Here is a 22,789-nt window from a genome sequence, read left to right as displayed (position 1 = left end):
TCGGTACAAGTGACAATAAACTACAATAAACTAAATCCAAACTGAGTTTTTGCAGGGTCACCTAGCTGCCCGGAACAGTGAGAGGCCAAGCCTATTATTTTTAATTAATTTAATAATAAGTTTATTATTAAACCTATTAAAAAATAAACATATTAATATGTTTGTCAATAATAAACTTATTAAAAGTGTATTAATATGTTCATGAATTTATTAATCTAATTTAGATTCTAAACTAAATGGGTTTATTAATCTGATTTTGTTTTGTTTAGTTTAGAAATACAGTGCAGAAATAGGCCCTTCGGCCCGACGGGTCCGTGCCGACCAGTGTAAACTAACACTATCCCACACACACACTGGGGACGATTTACAATCCTTACCGGCCAAATTAACCTGCAAACCTTGTACGTCTTTGGAGTGTGGGAGGAAACAGGAGCGCCCGGAGAAAACCTACGCCTTCACGGAGAGAACGTGCAAACTCCACACAGACAGCACCCGTCAACCCAGGTTTCTGGCGCTGTAAGGCAGCAACTCTACCGCTGTGCCACCAGGTTCTTGAACCACCCCGCCTCCCCTCCCCTCTCCCAGCAAGGAGAGATATCATCCTGGCCTCCAGCCTGTTGCAAAGCCGGGTACTTCAAAGGCGGCGTAACAGAGGAAGCCACTTAGCCCAGCGGTTGCTTCATCACGCGAGGCCTGATCAGTATCTAGACTCCACTAAGCTGCTTTGCTTCCACTACATGTATCACTCAAACGGACACAACCGCGCTGAACTGATACACATCTAATCCTCTCCCAGCTCTCAGTGGGCAGTGAGTGCTTCAGCCCCAGCTGCCCCCTGCCTCTCCAAGCCCGCCCTCCGCAGCCGGCTCCATTAGCTGGCTTCCACACTTCCGCCCTGACCGGTCGCAGTGAGCAAATCTCTCCATCTGCCCGATCAGTTTACTTCAAACTTCTCAGTCTTCTGAACTCAAGTGGGGTCACTTAACTCTTTCAGCATCTCGTGTGGAATCTGCACACACCCCCCAAGACTCTCACTCCCCCTCCTCCCACCGCCACTGGCGTGGAGTCCAAAGGTCAGAACATTGACTGCATCCACACCTCAGTTATACATGTCATTCCTTCTCCCTGTTTCTGTCCACCAGGAAGGTACAGAAGCTTGAAAGCGCACAGCACTGGACTCAGGAACAGCTTCTTCCACTCTGTTATTGGGCTTCTGAAACACCCTTCCATAAGCTGGGGTACTGTCTGATTCACTTCTACCCCACTGAGGGACTGTCTATGGAACTGGCGCGCTGCGTAATGTGTGGGTTTTCTCCGGGCGCTCTGGTTTCCTCCCACATCCCAAAGACTTGCAAGTTTGTAGGTTAATTGGCACTCTGTAAATTGTCCCTAGTGCATAAGGGAGTGGATGTGAAACTGGGAAAACATAGAACTAGTGTGAACAGGTGATCGCTGGTCGGCGTGGGCTCGGTGGGCCGAAGGGCCCGTTTCCACGCTGTATCTCTAAACTAAACTAGACGTGTCGGCTGCAGGAGATGGCTTATTTACCATGACAGACTCCTCCATGTCCTTTTTGTTGAGGAGAGCATGGTTTATCCGCAGAACAATCCAATCGAAAAGTGCAGTGTAGAGGGACTTAGCCATGGAGTTTCGAGTGGTCACAGCCTGTGGGAAAGACAAGCGACAATAATTCAGTGCCTTACACAGTGAGGCAGGACTGTGCACACATATGGTTGCCAACTTCCCCACTCCCAAATAAGGGACAAAAGGTGACGTCACCGCCCCGCGCCCCACGTGACCTCACCCAGCCAGCGGCCACGTGCTCCCGCTCCACCAATGGCGGCCACCCGCCCGGGCCGGGAGGTGGGCTGCTATGCAACCTCCGTTAGGCGGTGCCTGGGCCTCCGGGCCTAGACTGTCCGGGCCTACAGTGGCCCCCGGGCCTACAGTGTCCGGGCCTACAGTGCCCCCCGGGCCTAATACAGGACAATAGACAATAGACAATAGACAATAGGTGCAGGAGTAGGCCATTCAGCCCTTTGAGTCAGCACCGCCATTCAATGCGATCATGGCTGATCACTCTCAATCAGTACCCCGTTCCTGCCTTCTCCCCATACCCCCTCACTCCGCTATCCTTAAGAGCTCTATCCAGCTCTCTCTTGAAAGCATCCAACGAACTGGCCTCCACTGCCTTCTGAGGCAGAGAATTCCACACCTTCACCACCCTCTGACTGAAAAAGTTCTTCCTCATCTCCGTTCTAAATGGCCTACCCCTTATTCTTAAACTGTGGCCCCTTGTTCTGGACTCCCCCAACATTGGGAACATGTTATCTGCCTCTAATGTGTCCAATCCCCTAATTATCTTATATGTTTCAATAAGATCCCCCCTCATCCTTCTAAATTCCAGTGTATACAAGCCCAATCGCTCCAGCCTTTCAACATACGACAGTCCCGCCATTCCGGGAATTAACCTAGTGAACCTACGCTGCACGCCCTCCATAGCAAGAATATCCTTCCTCAAATTTGGAGACCAAAACTGCACACAGTACTCCAGGTGCGGTCTCACCAGGGCCCGGTACAACTGTAGAAGGACCTCTTTGCTCCTATACTCAACTCCTCTTGTTACGAAGGCCAACATTCCATTGGCTTTCTTCACTGCCTGCTGTACCTGCATGCTTCCTTTCATTGACTGATGCACTAGGACACCCAGACAAGGGCGGTCCCGTACGGGACAAACCAAATTAGCCCAATTTACGGGATGTCCCGGCTAATAAGGGACAGTTGGCAACCCTATCACACATCAGCTGCTGTTAGGTGGTTCTCTGTAAAACAGTCATTCAAGAGATGTGGCTTCACAGGCCGGGCCACCATTTAACTGCCCATTCCGATCTGATTTTATTGTATATCAAGCAAGGAAAAACTTCTCACTGATTCTCGGTACAGGTGTCAATAATAAACCAAGACCATCATGGTGATATATTTCCAAATCCATAAGACCACAAGGCATAAGAGCAGGAATATAAAAACAAGGATGTAATGCTGAGGCTCTATAAGGCGCCCATTTGGAGTAACTGAGAGCAAATTTGGGCCCCGTATCTGAGGAAGGATGTGCTGGCCCTGGACAGGGTCCAGAGGAGGTTTACGAGAACGATCCCAGTAATGAGTGGGTTAACATATGATGAGTGTTTGTCGGCACTGGGCCTGTACTCGCTGGAGTTTAGAAGATTGAGGGGGGGCCTCATTGAAACGTACAGTATAATGAAAGGCGTAGATAGAGTGGATGTGGAGAGGATGTTTCCACTGGTGGGAGAGTCTAGGACCAGAGGTCACAGCCTCAGAATTAAAGGGCGCTCTTTTAGAAAGGAGGTGAGGAGGAACTTCTTTAGTCAGAGGGTAGTTAATCTGTGGAACTCATTGCCACAGAGGGCTGTGGAGGCCAAGTCAGTGGATATTTTTAAGGCAGAGATAGGCAAATTCTGGATTAGAACGGGTGTCAAGGGTTATGGGGGAAAAGACAGGAAAATGCAATTCGGAGGCAGAAATCAGCCACGGTTGAATGGCGGGGTAGACTCGATGGGCCGAATGGCCTAATTCTACTCCCATAGCTTGTGAACTTGTGAACAAGGCCTCTCAGCCCACTGAGTCTGCTCCGCCATTCGATCATGGGGGCGTATCTATTTGTGCAGTGCTGTATCTCTAAACTAAACATTCTCAAGGGCGATCTGGGTGTGCAATAAATAGATAAATACAATAAATAATAAATACATTTATTACAATCAATAGACAGACAGACAGACAGAGAGAGACACAGACAGACACAGACAGAGAGACAGAGAGACAGAGAGACAGAGAGACAGAGAGACAGAGAGACAGAGAGACAGAGAGACAGAGAGACAGAGAGACAGACAGACAGACACAGACAGACAGACAGACAGACAGACAGACAGACAGAGACAGACAGACAGACAGACAGACAGACAGACAGACAGACAGACAGACAGACAGACAAACAAACAAAGACAGATTGGGGTGAATGCCACATCTCGAAAATCTTATTGATAAATTGAACCGAACTGTTTCCGTGTGGGGTGGGGGGAACGGACCAGACCAGGCAGGAAAACTGACCTCATTGAGACTATACGGCAAAATCAACTTCTCGCCGACTGTCACCGTCTTCCTCTTGGTTAAAGCCTCGACCAGCATGTCCCGTTTCACCTGTGGGAAGACACACACACACACACACACAGAGTGCAATCAGCTCGTGGAATAGTTCTGGAGCCCAGAGTGCAGTTCCCAGCTCTACATCACACAACAGCACACAAGAGAAGCCGGCGAAGATGGCAGCAGACATAGCCTGAAGAAGAAAGGCCCCGACCCGAAACGTCACCTGTCCACGTCCTCCAGAGATGCTGCCCGACCCGCCGAGTTACTCCAGCACTTCGTGTTCTACGTACGGTTCCAATATCTCTCCACTATTTCCCTCACTGGAGACCGTCGGACTTTATCTGGAGACCGTCGGACTTTATTCCCTTTATCCTGTATCTGTACGCTGTGGACGGCTAGATTGTAACCACCTATTGTCTTTCCGCTAATTGGTTAGCACGCAACAAAAGCTTTTCAGTGTACCTCAGTACACGTGACAATAAACGAAACTCAAACTGACGGAGGGGCTGGATGCCCCTTGGGCTGCAGTCACTGACCTTCAGCAGCTCCGAGAGGGTGTCCAGTATCTCCGGTGGTCCCACCTCCAGCCCCTCCTCTCTGCCGCTGGCCTTCTTCATGTAGGTGATGTTGCCCAGGTAGAGGATGGCCGACAGCACAAAGAATATCCTGCAGACGCAAACACAGCAGTCAGTCAGGGGGAGGGCGATCCATAGACCCCCACACCAGATCCAGATTCAGGGGCAGGGCAACACGGTGGCGCAGCGGGTAGAGCTGCTGACTCACAGCGCCAGAGACCCGGGTTCCATCCCGACCACGGGTGCTGTCTGTACGGGGTTTGTACGTTCTCCCGTGACCGTGTGGGTTTTCCGGGTATTCTGGTTTTCTCCCACACTCCAAGGACGTACAGGTTTGTAAGCTAATAGTCTTCATCTGTGTGTGTGTGTGTGTGTGTGTGTGTGTGTGTGTGCTTGCGTGCGTGCGTGCGTGTGTGTGTGTGCGCGTGTGTAGGACAGTGTAAGTGCACGAGGAATCTACGGTCGGCGCGGACTCGGTGGGCCGAAGGCCGTGTTTCCGCTCTGCATCTCTAAACTAAAACTGAAGTCCAGCTCACCCCGGCCCTCTGCTGGGAGAGAATTCCCATGGGTCCCACTGACCAACTGTCCCGTATTAGCCGGGACATCCTCTATTTTGGGCTAAATTGGGTTTGTCCTGTACGGGACCACCCTTGTCCCATATTAGGCCCGGACACTGTAGGCCCCGACAGTGTAGGCCCCGACAGTGTAGGCCCCGACAGTGTAGGCCCCGACAGTGTAGGCATGGAGAGTATAGGCATGGACAGTGTAGGCCCGGAGGCCCGGGCACCACCTAATGGAGGTTGAGTAGCAACCCGCCTCCCGGCCCGGGCAGCCACCATTGGTGGAGCGGGAGTATGTGGCCGCTGGCTGGATGAGGTCACGTGGGGCGCGGGGCGGTGACGTCACCTTGTCCCCTATTTGGGAGTGAGGAAGCTGGCACCCCTAGTTCCGAAGGTAGTGGCGAGAAGGAAAGTTAAGGGGGGGGCCTCACTGATTCTTGGTGGCGTGGAGGAAGCCCACCATCTCCATGGCCTGTTTCAGACGCTCAAAGTCGTGCTTCAGGTCCTCGCCATCATCAATGCAAAAGTTCTCCTTCTGCAAACACAGGAACAGGCAGACAACATTACAGGTGGAGGTGGGACAGGAACAGGCAGACAACATTACAGGTGGGGGTGGGACAGGAACAGGCAGACAACATTACAGGTGGGGGTGGGACAGGAACAGGCAGACAACATTACAGGTGGGGGTGGAGGAGGAGATGGGACAGTCCGAGGGGAAGGGGATGTGCTGGGATACAGGTGTGGGTGGGACAGGAACAGGCAAACAACATTACAGGTGTGGGTGGGACAGGAACAGGCAAACAACATTACAGGTGGGGGTGGAGGAGGAGTCGGGACAGTCCGAGGGGAGACGAGGCGGTGCAGGGATACCGGGGGGGGAGAGATGGGATGGGGGGAGCGGGGTTACAGGTGGGGGTGGGGGAGACAGGGCAGGGCTGGGGCAGTGCGGGGAGAGCAAGGAAGCCACGGTGGGTGGGGGGGGGTGATGGGGAGAAGAGATGAGGCCCTTTCGGGAGAGCAGGGATACCGTTGGGGCGAGGGGGAGACAGATGGGGCAGGGATGGAGCAGTGCGGGGAGAGGGAGAGATGGGACGGGACTGGGGGGTGTGTGGGAGAGAGACGGGGCAGGGGGAGTGGGTGGCAGCGCAGGGGGAGCAAGGATGTCGGTGAGGCGGGAGGGGAGGGGGGAATGAGGAGTGAGACAGACGGGACCAGCAGTCATGGGGTAGAGTGGGGGCCGACCATGGGAGCTGGTGTAAGAAAATAACTGCAGATGTTGGTACAAATCGAAGGTATTTATTCACAAAATGCTGGAGAAAACTCAGCAGGTCAGGCAGCATCTCGGGAGAGAAGGAATGGGCGACGTTTCGGGTCGAGACCCTTCTTCAGACTGATGTCAGGGGGGCCAGGAAGACAGTGGGAGAACTGGGAAAGGGGAGGGGAAGAGAGGGACAGAGGAACCATCTAAAGTTGGAGAAGTCAATGTTCATAACGCTGGGCTGCAAGCTGCCCAAGCGAAATATGAGGAGCTGGGAGCTGGTGGGTCGAGGGAGAGACAGAGAGAGCCAGTGGGGTGGGGGAGACGGGGAGAGAGAGCGAGAGAGAGAGCCAAGGGTAGAGTTGAGTGCAGGCTATCACGGTGGTCAGGGCAGGGTCAATGACCACCAGCCAGCCCCACCTGGTTGAGGTAGTGATAATGTTCGGGCTGCTGCAGCTGCAAGTCCCTGCGTTCCTCCTCGCTCGCCCCCATCAGCAGGTAATAAAACACGTGGTAGTTCCTGCAGAGAGAGTGTCGGACAGCAGCGGTCAGGAGTGGCGGGAGAGGTCATCAAAAAAGGAAAGTTAAAAAGGCAAACGCAGAAATATTGCATTATTAATAAGGGCGGTCACGGTGGCGCAGCGGTAGAGTTGCTGCCTTACAGCAAATGCAGCGCCGGAGACCCGGGTTCGATCCCGACTGCGGGCGCCGTCTGTACGGAGTTTGTACGTTCTCCCCGTGACCTGCGTGGGTTTTCTCCGAGGTCTTCGGGTTTCCTCCCACACTCCAAAGCCGTGCGGGTTTGTAGGTTAATTGGCTTGGTAAATATAAAAATTGTCCCCAGTGGGTGTAGGATAGTGTTAATGTGCGGGGATCGCTGGTCGGCGCGGACCCGGTGGGCCGAAGGGCCTGTTTCCGCGCTGTATCTCTAAACTAAACTAAACTAAAACTAAGCTATAAACTATAAGTTAAGCTATAAAATAATCTACTGATTGAGGTATAAAGTAAGCCAAACCAAACACACATCTGTCATGCCAGATGCAGGCATCTTGTGTCGGGCCTGGCTGAAAGCAGGCAGATTGAAGCCAGACAGACTGGGCTGAGAAACAAAGAGACTAACACACTTAGCTCCTGCTTTCCTTCCGAGACCCCCCGCCCCCCTCCGAGACCCTCCAGCAGCTCGTAAGCCGACACCACCTCCGCACTTTGATCCCTGACCCGCCTTGGTCACCAATCACACCGCCTCCTGACAGGAGAGGGGGGGGTCATCTAGGGTCACCGCCCTCCGCGGGTCGCGGGGTCAATGGCCACCTCGGCCCGTCTCACCTCTCGTCGGCCTCCTGCGACACCAGGCGTGACTTCTCCAGCAGATATTTCTCCACCACCGCCCTGGAGAAAGAGACCAGAGTCAATCTCGAGGAGGGAGGTGGGAGAGACTCGAAGGAACAGCACAGAGAGGGCAAAGGCAACACGAGTAAAACTGCAATAACGCGCTGCCTCACACCGCCGGGGACCCGGGTTCCACCCTGACCGCGGGCGCTGTCTGTACGGAGATTGTACGTTCTCCCCGTGACCTGCGTGGGTTTTCTCCGGGTGCTCCGGTTTCCTCCCACACTCCAAAGCAGTGCGGGTTTGTAGGCTAATTGGCTTCGGTAAAAATTGTAAATTGCCCCTCGTGTGTGTAGGATAGTGCCGGTGTGAGGGGATCGCTGGTCGGCGCGGACTCGGTGGGTTCAAGGCCCTGTTTCCGCGCTGTATCTCGAAAGTAAACTGAACAGATGTGAAAATGCGAGAGTTTGTTCACACGCCCAGGTGTAAAGTGAGCCCCGGACTGACGGCGTAAACCAAAAGCTGCCTCACACCAGAGCAATGGGACTGGAGGGCCTGAGCTACAGGGAGAGAGAGGTTGGGCAGGCAAGGACTGATAGGTCAGCCCCGGACTGACCGATTCCTTGGAGCGCAGGAGGATGAGGGGTGATCTTATAGAGGTGTACAAAATCATGAGAGGAATAGGTCGGGTAGACGCACACAGTCTCTTGCCCAGAGTCGGGGAATCGAGAACCAGAGGCACATAGGTTTAAGGTGAGGGGGGAAAGATTTAATAGGAATCTAAGCGGTAACTTTATTTGCACAGAGGGTGGTGGGTTATTGGAATAAGCTGCCGGAGGAGGTAGTTGAGGCAGGGGCTATCACGACGTTCAAGAAACATTTGGACAGGTTTAGAGGGATATAGGCCAAATGCGGGCAGGTGGGACTCGTGTAGCTGGGACAAGTTGCTCGGTGTGGGCAAGATGGGCCGAAGGGCCTGTTTCCATGCTGTGTTATTCAATTCAGTGCAACGTATGTGAGTGATGGAGAGAATGGGAACAGGAGGGGGAGATGGGGGGTGTGGAGGGGGAGAGTGGGGGGTGTGGAGGGAGGGGGTTTGGAGGGGGGGTGTGGAGGGGGAGAGTGGGGGATGTGGAGGGAGGGGGTTTGGAGGGGGGGTGTGGAGGGGGAGAGTGGGGGGTGTGGAGGGAGGGGGTTTGGAGGGGGGGTGTGGAGGGGGAGAGTGGGGGATGTGGAGGGAGGGGGTTTGGAGGGGGGGTGTGGAGGGGGAGAGTGGGGGGTGTGGAGGGAGGGGGTTTGGAGGGGGGGTGTGGAGGGGGAGAGTGGGGGGTGTGGAGGGAGGGGGAGATGGGGGGTGTGGAGGGGGAGAGTGGGGGGTGTGGAGGGAGGGGGAGATGGGGGGTGTGGAGGGGGAGAGTGGGGGGTGTGGAGGGAGGGGGTTTGGAGGGGGGGGTGTGGAGGGGGAGAGTGGGGGGTGTGGAGGGAGGGGGGGGGGGGGGAGAACCTGGTGCTAGGCAGCCTGGGGAAGCAAGGGAGGGGAGGGTTGGGTTTGAGAGGGGGGAAGCAGGTAGAACGAGTGTAGATGGGGTATGCAGATCGGTGTGGACAAGTTGGGCCGAAGGGCCTGTTTCCACACTGTATGACTCGATGAAACAGAGCAAGCAGAACTGCAAGGCACGGGAAATAAAGCAAAGGGAAGTTAGAGGCAGCAGGAGGAGAATGAGGGTGGAGAGAGAAGATTTGGTCAGCCTGGGGGGGCAGGTTGAAACTTTCCTGAGGTGAATCTTTCTGGAAGGCACTTCCCCTCTGGTAGAGTTCCCACCATCAGCCTCCTTTTAGACAATAGACAATAGGTGCAGGAGGAGGCCATTCGGCCCTTCGAGCCAGCACCACCATTCAATGTGATCATGGCTGATCATTCTCAATCAGTACCCCGTTCCTCCCTTCTCCCCATACCCCCTGACTCCGCTATCCTTAAGAGCTCTATCCAGCTCTCTCTTGAATGCATTCAGAGAATTGGCCTCCACTGCCTTCTGAGGCAGTGAATTCCACAGATTCACAACTCTCTGACTGAATTTTTTTTTCCTCATCTCCATTCTAAATGGCCTACCCCATACTCTTAAACTGTGGCCCCTGGTTCTGGACTCCCCCAACATTGGGAACATGTTTCCTGCCTCTAACGTGTCCAACCCCTTAATAATCCTATATGTTTTGATAAGATCCCCTCTCATCCTTCTAAATGCCAGTGTATACAAGCCTAGTTGCTCCAGTCTTTTGCTCTGATATTTCATTTCACTCACATGTTTAAACTATAATGCTTTATTCTTATTGTTTTAATGATTTATGTTTTATTCTTAATTGTTGACTATGTGTCATGTTGTTACTTGGGGCACATTCCTTGTATGTGTACATACTTGGCCAATAAAATTTATTCAAATTCAAAATTCAATTCAAATTTCAATATTCAAATTCAAAAATTCCAAATTCAAACCATGACCATCTCTCAATAACACAGCAAGGCGGCAAATTTGCTGCCTCACAGCGCTGGAGACCCGGGTTCGATCCTGACCACGGGTGCTTGTCTGTACGGGGTTTGTACGTTCTCCCCGAGAGATGGTCATGGTTTGAATTTGGAATTTGGATTTGAAATTTGAATTGAATTTGGAATTTTAATAAATTTTGTTAGGAAAGTATGTACACATGCGAGGAATGTGCGTTGGTGCTCTGCTTGCAAGTAACAACACGACACATAGTAAACAATTAAGAATTGTACGTTCTCCCCGTGACAACACGGGTTTTCTCCGGGTGCTCTGGTTTCCTCCCACTCTCCAAAGACGCACAGGTTTGTAGGTTAATTGGCTTGGTATAAATGTCAATTGTCCCTCGTATGTGTAGGATAGTATGGGGTGATCGCTGGTCGCCATGGACCCGGTGGGCCGAAGGGCCTGTTTCCGCGCTCTATCTCTATCACTGAAGGTCACACTTACCCTCGGACCAGTCCGTTCTCCAAGTAGTTGACTTGGATGAACTTGCCGAACCTGCTGGAGTTGTTGTTGTGGGCGGTCTTGGCATTTCCAAAGGCCTGTCAAAATAAAGCAGAGGTGCAATGGAAAGAAATGAGAAGCTGACAACGTCTGCACCCAGGCAATGGAGTTCAGCTAATCAAATAAATATGCCTTCAGTTTTAGTTTATTGTCACATGTACAGTGAAAAGATTTTTTTGTGGCGAGCTATCCAGTCGGCAGAAAGACGAAACATGTTTACATTCGAGCCATGTACAGTGCACAAACGCATAAGGGAATAACGTTCAGCACAGGGTAAAGCCAGCAAAGTCCGAGGGTCACCAAAGAGGTAGATAGTAGTTCAGCTCTGCTCTCTGGTTGTGGTGGGATGGTTCAGTTGCCTGATAACAGCCGGGAAGAAACTGCCCCTGAATCTGGAGGTGTGCGTTCTCACACTTCTGTACCTTTTGCCTGATAGGATGTTACGTTATGCGTATTTATGATATACAATATTTGTTTCGATGACCAGCAAATTATTAAATTGCTTTGCAAAACCTATCCAGTTAAGGCGCTCTTTTTATTGGGAGTGATATTCAGTCAGCAGAAAGACTGTGCATGATTGCAATCAAGCCGTCCACAGTGTGCAGATGCAGGATAAAGGGAATAAGTCTGAAGAAGGGTCTCGACCCGAAACGTCACCCATTCCTTCTCTCCCGAGATGCTGCCTGACCCGCTGAGTTACTCCAGCATTTTGTGAATAAAGGGAATAACGATTATTTCAAGATAAGGTCCAATTGAAGAAAGTCTGAGGGTCTCCAATGAGGTAGATGGAAGGTCAGGACTGCTCTCTAGTTGGTGAGAGGACGGTTGAGTTGCCTGATAACAGCCGGGAAGAACCTGTCCCTGAATCTGTGCGTTTTCACACTTCTGCCAGACGGGAGGGGGGGGGGGGGGGGTGGGGGGGGGAAGGAAAGAGGGAGTGACTGGGGTGAGACTGGTCCTTGATTATGCTGCTGGCCTTGCCGAGACAGCGTGAAGTGTAGATGGAAGTGTCGGTGGAAGGGAGGCTGGTTTGCGTGATGGGACTGCGCTGCGGCAGTCAAAGGCAGGAGCCGTAAATATCAGTAACGGTAAATTAATCCACTCCCTGGCACATCCAGATGCTCCACATGGCCAACACAAGGGTTTCTGGAATGGGAGCGGTGCTGGACAAAGGACCATGGAGCTGGGTGCAACACACCAAACTCCACATCGGCGAGACCAAGTGCAGCCTCGGCGATCGTTTCGCTGAACACCTCCGCTCAGTCCGCCTTAACCAACCTGATCTCCCGGTGGCTCAGCACTTCAACTCCCCCTCCCATTCCCAATCTGACCTTTCTTCATTGTCAGAGTGAGGTCCAGCGCAAATTGGAGGAACAGCACCTCATATTTCGCTTGGGTAGCTTACACCCCAGCAGTATGAACATTGACTTCTCCAACTTCAGATAGTCCCTGCTTTCCCTCTCTATCCATCCCCTCCCTCATCCCAACTCTCCCACTAGTCTTACAGCCTCCGACTACATCCTATCCTTGTCCCGCCCCCTCCCCCGACATCAGTCTGAAGAAGGGTCTCGGCCCGAAATGTCACCCATTCCTTCTCCCCTGAGACGCTGCCCGAACCGCTGAGTTACTCCGGCGTTGTGTGTCTACAAAACCCTCGACTGGCCACAAGATGGAGGTGACCTCAGGTGAGGAGTGAAGCGTGAGAGTTTAATATCAACACTCCACCATTTGCACAATGGTCCCACTTCTCTTTTTGTGTCCTTGCTTACTTCTCCTCTCAGCTCCTGCCTCCTCTCCAACACCTCCTTGAGGCAGAGCCTGGGGAGCGGGGAAACTAGAGGAGCAGCCCAGGAGATGCCGGGATGGTGGGAACAAGTCTCCGGTGGACCACGGGACTTCAATAGGGGCCGCATTTGGAGTATTGCATGCAGTTCTGGTCGCCCCACCCCCCCCCCCCAACACCCTCCATCACAGGATGTGGAGGCTTTGGAGAGGGTGCAGAAGAGGTTCACCAGAATGAGGTCGGAAGGAACTGCAGACGCTAGTTTGCCGCGAAGATAAGACACCAAATGCTGGAGTAACTCAGCGGGCCAGGCAGCGTCTCAACCCGAAACATCACCCATCTCTTTTTACCAGAACATCGCAAAATCGTGCAGGTTTGTAGGTTAATTGGCCTTCTGCAAATGGTCACTGGTGTGCAGGGAGTGGACGTGAAAGTGGGGTAACGCAGAGCCAGTGTGGACCGGTGATCAATGGAGACGGTTTCCACGCTGTACGTTTCGATGATCAATCAAGGGGATATATTGGGCGCAGAGATTGGAAATTAGAGACATAGGTAGAGGGGGCCAGAGCGGGCAACAAGAGCAAGAGAGAATGCAAAGATGCAGCAGAAGATGGCGGCACGGTGGTGCAGCGGGTAGAGCAGCTGCCTCGATGCGCCGGATGCCCGGGTTCGATCCCGACCACGGGTGCTGTCTGTACGGAGTTTGTACGTTCTCCCCATGACCTGCGTGGGTTTCCTCCGGGTGCTCCGGTTTCCGCCCCCACTCCAAAGACGTACAGGCCTGTAGGTTCATTGGATTTTGTAAATTGCCCCCTCGTGTGTAGGATAGGGTACGGGGTGAGCGTCGGTCAGCACGAACTCCGTGGGCCAAAGAGCCTGTTTCCACGCTGTGTCTCTAAAGTCTAAGAGCCCAAAAGTGGTCTCAGCAATAGCCCCTAGTGTGCAGTAGAGGGTACGGGGGGGGGAGCATTTAGTTTAGAGATACAGTGCGGAAACAGGCCCTTCGGCCCACTGAGTCCAGGCCGACCAGCGACCCCCCGCACGTTAACACAAGCCTATGCACACTAAGGACAATTTACATTTGTACCAAGTATACAAACCCACGCCAATTAACCTACAAACCTGCACATCTTTGGAGTGTGGGAGGAATCCGAAGATCTCGGAGAAAACCCATGTGGTCATGGGGAGAACGTACAAACTCTGCACAGACGGCGCCCGTAGTCGGGATTGAACCCGGGTCTCCGGCGCTGCAAGCGCTGTAAGGCAGCAACTCTACCGCTGCGCATTTACCAGCACGGACTGGGTGGGCCGAAGGGCCTGTTTCCACGCCGTGCCTCTAAACTAAACTCAGTTGAATTGACACTGCCCTGAGAAGGTGTCGGCTCCTACAGACTCTCTAATTAGTCACACTCTGCGCAGAAATCCTATTCTTCCAATCCCTTTTGAAAGTCCCCCGTTCAATCTGCTTCCAGGCGGGGAGATGCAGATCACAACTTGCTATTAAAAGAAACTTCCTTAAAGTTTAGACACACACAGGGCACAGAAAGGGCAAAAGAGCAGAGTGTAATCTTCGCCGAGTCTGACGCAAAGTCGCACACTGAATGAATCACTTGCAAAGAACAGTCACTGTGGAAATGAAGGCAAAATGAGTGAGATCCCAATCATCGTCATCGCCTCAGAATTAAAGGACGCTCCTTTATGAAGGAGATGAGGAGGTGGTTCTTCAGGCTGTGGAATTATTTGCCACAGAAGGCCATGGAGGCCAAGCCAATGGATATTTTTAAGGCAGAGATACAGTGGATACGCACCGACCCAGTAAATTCTCACAAACGTTCACACATATCAAAATGAGGATCGGAAACACTCTCTCCCGCGGAGTGTGGCAGTTGTCACATTAACAAGCACTCGATGGCCAAAACTACAGCTGTGACCTCTGCCATTTTAGCAGCCTGGCCAACAGCATAATCAAGGGTCAGACTCAACCCGGTCGGTCTCTCCCTCTTCTCCCATTCTCTCCCATCAGGCATGTGTGGCAAACGCACACCTCCAGATTCAGGGACAGTTGCTTCCCAGCTGTGATCAGGCAACTGAACCATCCGACCAACAACTAGAGAGCAGCCCTGAGCTACTATCTACCTCATTGTGGAGACCTTCGGAACATTTGTGATCCGACTTTACCTTGCACTAAACCTTACTCACGGTATTTGTTTTTAGATTTAGAGATACAGCACGGAAACAAGCCCTTCGGCCCATCAGCTGAATAAATGTTCTTCTGCTTCTCGGAAAAGACAGCAAGGGTCCCGTGTACGTTTCTGCTCTGACGGGCAGCGGTAGCGTTGCTGCCTTACAGCGCCAGAGACCCGGGTTCAACCCTGCCACCGGTTGCCGTCCGTACGGAGTTTGTACGTTTGTCTGTACGGAGTTTGTACGTTGTTCCCGTGACCAGCGTGGGCTTTCTCCGAGATCTTCGGATTCCTCCCCCACACTCCAGAGACGTACAGGTTTGTAGGTTGCTTGGCTTGGTGTGAATGTAAAATTGTCCCTCCTGTCTGTGTGTGTGTGTGTGTGTGTGTGTGTGTGTGTGCGTGTGCGTGTGTGTGCGTGTGTGTGTGTGTGTGTGTGTGCGTGTGTGCGTGTGTGTGTCTGTGCGTGTGTGTGTGTGTGTGTGTGTGTGTGTGTGTGTGTGCACGTGGGATAGTGTTAGCGTGCGTGGTGGGATCGCTGGTCAGCTCGGACTAAGGGTGCCCTTTTCCGCGCTGTATCTCCAAACTAAACGAAACCCTGAGAACACTTTTAAATTTAGATGCCATTTAAATCATTATGCACCCTCAGTAATAACAGCCCCGAGACCAAAATAGCCCGAGCCCAAGTAAAATTAGAAACGTGTGCGGAATAAATTATAGGCTGCATGCAGGAGGGTCCTACACAAGGAACACAGAACAAGGAAGTGCCCTGGGTCCTGGTCCAACATGGGTGTAGAAACAGCAGGAAGGATTCAGAGAGAGCAGGGAGAGATCTAGCAGGCGAGCTGCACCCCTCCCCCACCCGCAACATTTACCAGGTTACTCAGCACAGGAAGTTGAGACACTTGGAAACGAGCTGCAGAGTGAGAAGGGTTTCTGCTTTCTCAGCCTGATTACACATCCACAAACCCATCCCGCCTCTCATTATCGTGCCATCAAACTCAGCTGGGGATTTAATCCCTCAATGCCCAGAGAAGCCAGCGCCGAGGTAACTGAGCTAATGGCCTTTAATCCTTTGAGCCTGGCAGCGATCCCTGCCAAGGGAACCACAGACAGGAAGCTGGCCGGCCGGCGTCTTGAATCAGTCGGGGAGGGCGAGCTACAGTGATTGCCACAAGAGTGTGGCATAGTTTAGTTTAGTTTAGTTTACTGTCACGTGCACCGAGGTACAGCGAAAAGCTTGTTTTTTGGACGAAATTTAGTCACCCACAGTCCAATAATAAAAGCAATAAAACAAGCAAATTACACAACCCCACCCAACGCACAAAAAAAGAAACATCCATCACAAAAACAAGTTTTTTGGATGACAAATAAAGATCTCTTGAATCTCTTGAACGAGTTCTACTGCAGGTTCGATAAACAGAAACTTAAGATTATTAAGGGGTTGGACACGTTAGAGGCAGGAAACGTGTTCCCAATGTTGGGGGAGTCCAGAACCAGGGGCCACAGTTTAAGAATAAGGGGTAGGCCATTTAGAACTGAGATGAGGAAAAACTTTTTCAGTCAGAGAGTTGTGAATCTGTGGAATTCTCTGCCTCAGAAGGCAGTGGAGGCCAATTCTCTGAATGCATTCAAGAGAGAGCTGGATGGAGCTCTTAAGGATAGCGGAGTCAGGTGGTATGGGGGGAAGGCAGGGACGGGGTACTGATTGAGAATGATCAGCCATGATCACATTGAATGGCGGTGCTGGCTCGAAGGGCCGAATGGCCTCCTCCTGCACCTATTGTCTATTAACCCTGGTAGCCCCTGCCCCCTTCCCCAAACAATACTTTACACCTACTCACGGCCTGACTTCAGTTTGAAAAGACTGGACCCTTCCCCGCCCACCCCTCTCCAATCACCGCTTAACACCCACTTACAGCCTGAATGGAAAAGACTGGGGTCTTGTCCACGCCCCACGAATGAACGACTGATGGTAGCGCCCCCGGTTTTGCCCGGGTGGTGGAAAATTTCTTGTAGGTTACGTTAACACGGCAAAAAAAGGCTGATTTACGCACTCGATCGTGAAAAGGGCATTACCTTGCTGAAATCATCAAAAAAGGCATAAAAAAAGCTCTCATGGCATTTATGGCAAAATCCTGGCTCCATTACAATCGAGCTGAAGATAGACACAAAACTGCTGGAGTAACTCAGCGGGACAAGCAGCATCTCTGGAGGGAAGGAATGGGCGACGTTTGAAGACCCTTCCTCAGACAGTCTGACGGGTCTCGACCCGAAACGTCGCCCGTTCCTTCTCTCCAGAGATGCTGCCTGACCCCCTGAGTTTCCCCAACATTTTGTGTTTATCTTCGGTGTAAACCAGCATGTGGAGTTCCTCTTTGCACATCACAATCGAGCCCTTCCACAGTATACAGACATAGAAAGTCTGGGGCTTACCAAAGCTTGTGTGGATAGGAACTGCCGATGTTGGTGTATATACCGAAGATAGACGCATAAAGTGCAGGAGTAACTCAGCGGGTCACCCTGCTGCTCTGAAGAAAAGTTCTGTAGAAGGGTCCCAACCCGAAACATCACCCATCCCTTTTCTCCAGAGATGCTGCCTGACCCGTTGAGTTACTCCAGCACTTTGTGCCTATCTTGGGCTTACCTGGGTTAGCTTGCACTGAACGCTATTCTCTTTATCAATGGTTCTCTAGTGGGAGAGTCTAGGACCAGAGGTCACAGCCTCAGGATAAAAGGATGCACCTTTAGTAAGGAGGCGAGGAGGAATTTCATTAGTCCGAAGGTGGGGAATCTGTAGAATTCATTGCCACAGCTTGTTCCATACACCCACCAACCTTTGTGTGTTGAAACGTTACCCCTCAGATTCCTATTAAATCTTTTCCTCATCACCTTAAACCCCATGCCCTCTGGTCCTGTCTCTGAGAATCCTACTCCGGGCAAGAGACTCTGTGCGGACACCCGACCTATTGCTCTCATGATCTTGTTCACCTCGATAAGATGTCAGCTGTCTCACTCAGCCCAGTCCGTGAAAAAAGGGCACATTTGGACTTGTTTCTGAACACTTTCCTGAAGTTTCCTCCCCCGGCAGTTTCGATAAAAGGTCACTCGGTGACTTTGAGCTAAATAGAAGCAGAATCGAGGCACCGCGCTCCGATTTCCGAACTGACTCTTGACATCAACTGTATATCAGAAGGGGCGCGACCTCACATTCAGTCACGCAGCTCAAAGATAATTTTCAGTGGGAATTCAGTGATTTTTTCCCAGCAATTCCCGAATTGGAGTTTGGGCCGGGAGGGGGGGGGGGGGGGGGAGCGGGAGCCGGGCAGAACGAGACGAACGAGTGTACTTTTACACTCACTGCCAGTTTTACATTTTATATCTTTATATAAATCTGTGCTTTGTTTGCCTATGTGCTTACTGTTTTAAATTGTATCTTTGTTTAGACACGTGATTATTTTTGTGGAAAGCACTTTAGGCTGCATTCCATTGCATGAAAAGTGCTATATAAATAAAAGTTATTATTATGATTATTATAAAGGGAGAGGGGAGGGTGGGGTGGAAGGGCTGCTGCAGACAGGAAGAGAAAGGACTTGGATTTGCACACAAGTCCCTTCATGTCCTCCTTGGCCGACGAGCTTTTTGAAGTGCTGTGACTAATGCAATGCTCGAAAATGCAGAAGCCAAATCTGTAATTAGTCCCGTTGGCCGGGTAATGCAACAACTAGTTTAGGCCACGTCAAAACGCACACAAAGATACCCTTGCGCCGAAACAAGCCGATGACTCTTGCCGGAGAAGGCTCCCCGACCCGAAACATCCCCCTTCCTTTTTCTCCAGAGAAGCTGCCTGACTGACGTAGGAGGGAAGATTGGAAAGACTGGGCTTGTATTCACTGGAGTTTGGGAAGGATCAGAGGGGGGAATCTTACAGAAACGTATAAAATTACAAAAGGACAGGACAAGCTAGATGCAGGAAAAATGTTCCCAAAGTTGGGGGAAGTCCAGAACCAGGGGCCACACAGCCTAAGGGGGAAAAAAAGGGGAGACCATTTAAAACTGAGATGAGGAAAAATCTTTTTCACCCAGAGAGTTGTGAATTTGTGGAACTTTCTGCCGCAGAAGGCAGTGGAGGCCAATTCACTGGACGAATTTAAAAGAGAGTTAGGTAGATCTCTAAGGCTCGCAGAATCAAGGGATATGGGGAGAAGGCAGGCACGGGTTACTGATTGTGGACGATCAGCCACGATCACAATGAATGGCGGTGCTGGCTCGAAGGGCCAAATGGCCTCCTCCTGCACCTATTTTCTATGTTTCTAATGTTTAACCCGCTGAGTAATTCCAGCATTTTGTGTCGGACTTCACAACAAGCTCTTAAGTTTATAGGAACATAAATTAGGCCATTCGGCCGAGCAATTCTACTCCGCCATTCAATTATGGCTGATCTATCCATCTTTCCTTCTATTTATCCCAGGAGGGATATTGATCATCCACTCCAGACACACTCGGGGCAATTTACAGAGGCTAAATACAGAGGCCGAAGGGCCTACTTCCGCGCTGTATCTCTAAACTAGGTACTCAAGGGGAAGGGTGTGGCAGAGGAAAGGGTCGAGTGGCCTTCACTAACTTTGAAGCTTAATGATACATAATTGGAATTAATGCCAATACTTAGCAGCACAATTGTACCACTGGCTACGTCAGAGCTGGGAATGCGAAAGCCTGGGATTGTGTAGACAGCAGCTTCCTGCTGAGCAAAGCCCAGAGGAGTAAATAACCAGGGTTAGAAGGCATGGTCCAAACGATGCCCCAAAAGGTCTAAAACGCCTGTCTTCCGCAGTAGCACGGCAGGCTGGGCAGAGACGTGGGCAGGGGCAGGATCGTGATGCTCAACACACAATATACATAGGGGAAGGGAGGGGGAAAGGGAGAGAGAGAGAGAGAGAGAGAGAGAGAGAGAGGGGGGAGGAGAGAGTGGGGGGGAGAGAGAGAGAGTGGGGGGAGAGAGAGAGAGAGAGAGAGAGAGAGAGTGGGGGGAGGGGGAGAGAGTGTGGGGGGAGAGAGAATGTGGGGGAGAGGGAGAGAGAGAGAGTGGGGGAGGAGAGAGTGGGGGGAGAGGGAGAGAGAGAGAGTGTGTGTATGTGTGGGGGGAGGGGGAGAGAGAGAGAAAGAGTTGGGGAGAGAGAGAGTGGGGGGAGAGGGAGAGGGGGAGGGGAGAGAGCGGGAGAGGGAGACAGTGAGTGGGGGAGAGGGAGTGGGGGGAGGGGGAGAGGGAGTGGGGGGAGAGGGAGAGTGAGTGGGGAAGGGGAGAGAGGAAGTGTAGGGGGAGAGGGAGAGTGGGGGAGAGGGAGAGTGGGGGAGAGGGAGAGTGGGGGAGAGGGAGAGAGGGAGAGTGGGGGAGAGGGAGAGTGGGGGAGAGGGAGAGTGGGGGAGAGGGAGAGTGGGGGAGAGGGAGAGTGGGGGAGAGGGAGAGTGGGGGAGAGGGAGAGAAAGAGTGTGGGGGAGAGGGAGAGTGGGGGAGGAGAGGGAGAGAGAATGTAGGAGGAGAGGGGGAAAGGGATAGGCAGCATTTGGAGGCAAAGGGCGTGGGGTGGAGTTTGGGAGGGGAATGGGCACAGAGCGAGGGGAGGTAAGACTGGGAAAGGGGGAGGGGAAGTGGGGGACAGACCACATTTAGGGGCAGGGGGAAAGAGAGGGCAATGGGCAGAGGCCGGGACCGGGAGTGGGGTAAAGAGACCGGAGGGAGGGGGTGAGGAGAGGGGGGACAGACATCATTTGGGGGCATTGAAAGGAGAGGTACACAGTGAAAGGCTTTTGTTGTGTGCTAGCCAGTCAGATGAAAGACAAGTCACGAGCCGTCCATTTGCTGCCCCATGTGTTGAGGGCAGGGGCCAGTATGAGTCGAGTGGCCAGGCTGGGGGAGGGGGGGGGGGGGGGGGGGCTGGAGGGCGGTGTACCCCCTTGGTAACCCAGCTCCGTGAGCCATCCAGTCAGCAGGCCCGACTGCCTGAGGCAGTAGAGGAAGGAACTACTTTGTTTCCGTTGCCGGCGCTGCAGGGAATGGCGTGCGGTCGGCGTGAGAGGCCCCTCGTGACGCCAAAACCACCAACCACATCTTCTCCATTCTGTCACTGAGCAGGAGGAGGATCAGAGAGAAGCAACCCCCATCCCAGAGTAAACAAAGCCTGCGAGCTGGGCCACAAAATCATGAGCGGAATAGATCGGGCAGATGCACGGGGTCTCTTGCCCAGGGTAGGGGAATCGAGGACCAGAGGACAAGGGTTCAAGGTGAAGGGGAAAAGATTTACTAGGAACACGAGGGGTAATTTTTTCACACAGAGGGTGGTGGGTGTATGGAGCAAGCTGCCAGAGGAGGTAGTTGAGGCTGGGACTATCCCAACATTTAAGAAACAATTGGACAGGCACATGGATAGGACAGGTTTGGAGGGTTATGGATCAAGCTTAGGCAGGTGGGACTAGGGGTGCTGGGATACGTTGGCCGGTGTGGACAATTTGGGCCGAAGGGCCTGTTTCCACACTGTATCACTCTATGACTCTATAACCTGCGTGAGCGTGTGCGAGTGTGTGTGAGCGTGTGTGTGTGTGTGTGTGTGTGTGTGTGTGTGTGTGTGTGTGTGTGAGCGCGTGCAGACAAACAGGGTCTGACTCTCAGACTGAAGTGGGGTCTCGACCCGGAACGTCACCAGTATTGATCTCCCCACCATCGAAGGGACGTGCAGGAAACAGTGCCTCAGTAAGACAATAGACAATAGACAATAGGTGCAGGAGTAGGCCATTCAGCCCTTTGAGCCAGCACCGCCATTCAATGCGATCATGGCTGATCACTATCAATCAGTACCCCGTTCCTGCCTTCTCCCCATACCCCCTCACTCCGCTATCCTTAAGAGCTCTATCCAGCTCTCTCTTGAAAGCATCCAACGAACTGGCCTCCACTGCCTTCTGAGGCAGAGAATTCCACACCTTCACCACCCTCTGACTGAAAAAGTTCTTCCTCATCTCCGTTCTAAATGGCCTACCCCTTATTCTCAAACTGTGGCCCCTTGTTCTGGACTCCCCCAACATTGGGAACATGTTATCTGCCTCTAATGTGTCCAATCCCCTAATTATCTTATATGTTTCAATAAGATCCCCCCTCATCCTTCTAAATTCCAGTGTATACAAGCCCAATCGCTCCAGCCTTTCAACATACGACAGTCCCGCCATTCCGGGAATTAATCTAGTGAACCTACGCTGCACGCCCTCCATAGCAAGAATATCCTTCCTCAAATTTGGAGACCAAAACTGCACACAGTACTCCAGGTGCGGTCTCACCAGGGCCCGGTACAACTGTAGAAGGACCTCTTTGCTCCTATACTCAACTCCTCTTGTTACGAAGGCCAACATTCCATTGGCTTTCTTCACTGCCTGCTGAACCTGCATGCTTGCTTCCTTTCATTGACTGATGCACTAGGACACCCAGATCTCGTTGAACTCCCCCTCCTCCTAACTTGACACCATTCAGATAATAATCTGCCTTTCTATTCTTACTTCCAAAGTGAATAACCTCACACTTATCTACATTAAACTGCATCTGCCATGTATCCGCCCACTCACACAACCTGTCCAGGTCACCCTGCAGCCTTATTGCATCTTCCTCACAATTCACACTACCCCCCAACTTAGTATCATCTGCAAATTTGCTAATGGTACTTTTAATCCCTTCGTCTAAGTCATTAATGTATATCGTAAATAGCTGGGGTCCCAGCACCGAACCTTGCGGTACCCCACTGGTCACTGCCTGCCATTCCGAAAGGGACCCATTTATCCCCACTCTTTGCTTTCTGTCTGTTAACCAATTTTCTATCCATGTCAGTACCCTACCCCCAATACCATGTGCCC

General features: G+C 52.1%; 1 protein-coding gene across 1 annotated transcript in view; it reads right to left on the bottom strand.

Moving 5' to 3' along the window:
• The window catches only part of LOC144606985 (unconventional myosin-IXb-like), a 119,630-nt gene that overhangs the window by 63,052 nt on the left and 33,789 nt on the right, over positions 1 to 22,789 (bottom strand). The window contains 7 exon segments of the mRNA XM_078423486.1: positions 1,549 to 1,665; positions 4,126 to 4,215; positions 4,701 to 4,830; positions 5,731 to 5,834; positions 6,978 to 7,077; positions 7,884 to 7,946; positions 10,874 to 10,968. Coding sequence (XP_078279612.1) covers positions 1,549 to 1,665; positions 4,126 to 4,215; positions 4,701 to 4,830; positions 5,731 to 5,834; positions 6,978 to 7,077; positions 7,884 to 7,946; positions 10,874 to 10,968 — 699 coding nt within the window.

Source organism: Rhinoraja longicauda, chromosome 28 (genome assembly GCF_053455715.1).
Source record: "Rhinoraja longicauda isolate Sanriku21f chromosome 28, sRhiLon1.1, whole genome shotgun sequence".
NCBI classification, from domain to species: Eukaryota; Metazoa; Chordata; class Chondrichthyes; order Rajiformes; family Arhynchobatidae; genus Rhinoraja; species Rhinoraja longicauda.
This window is presented reverse-complemented; position numbering and strand designations above follow the sequence as displayed.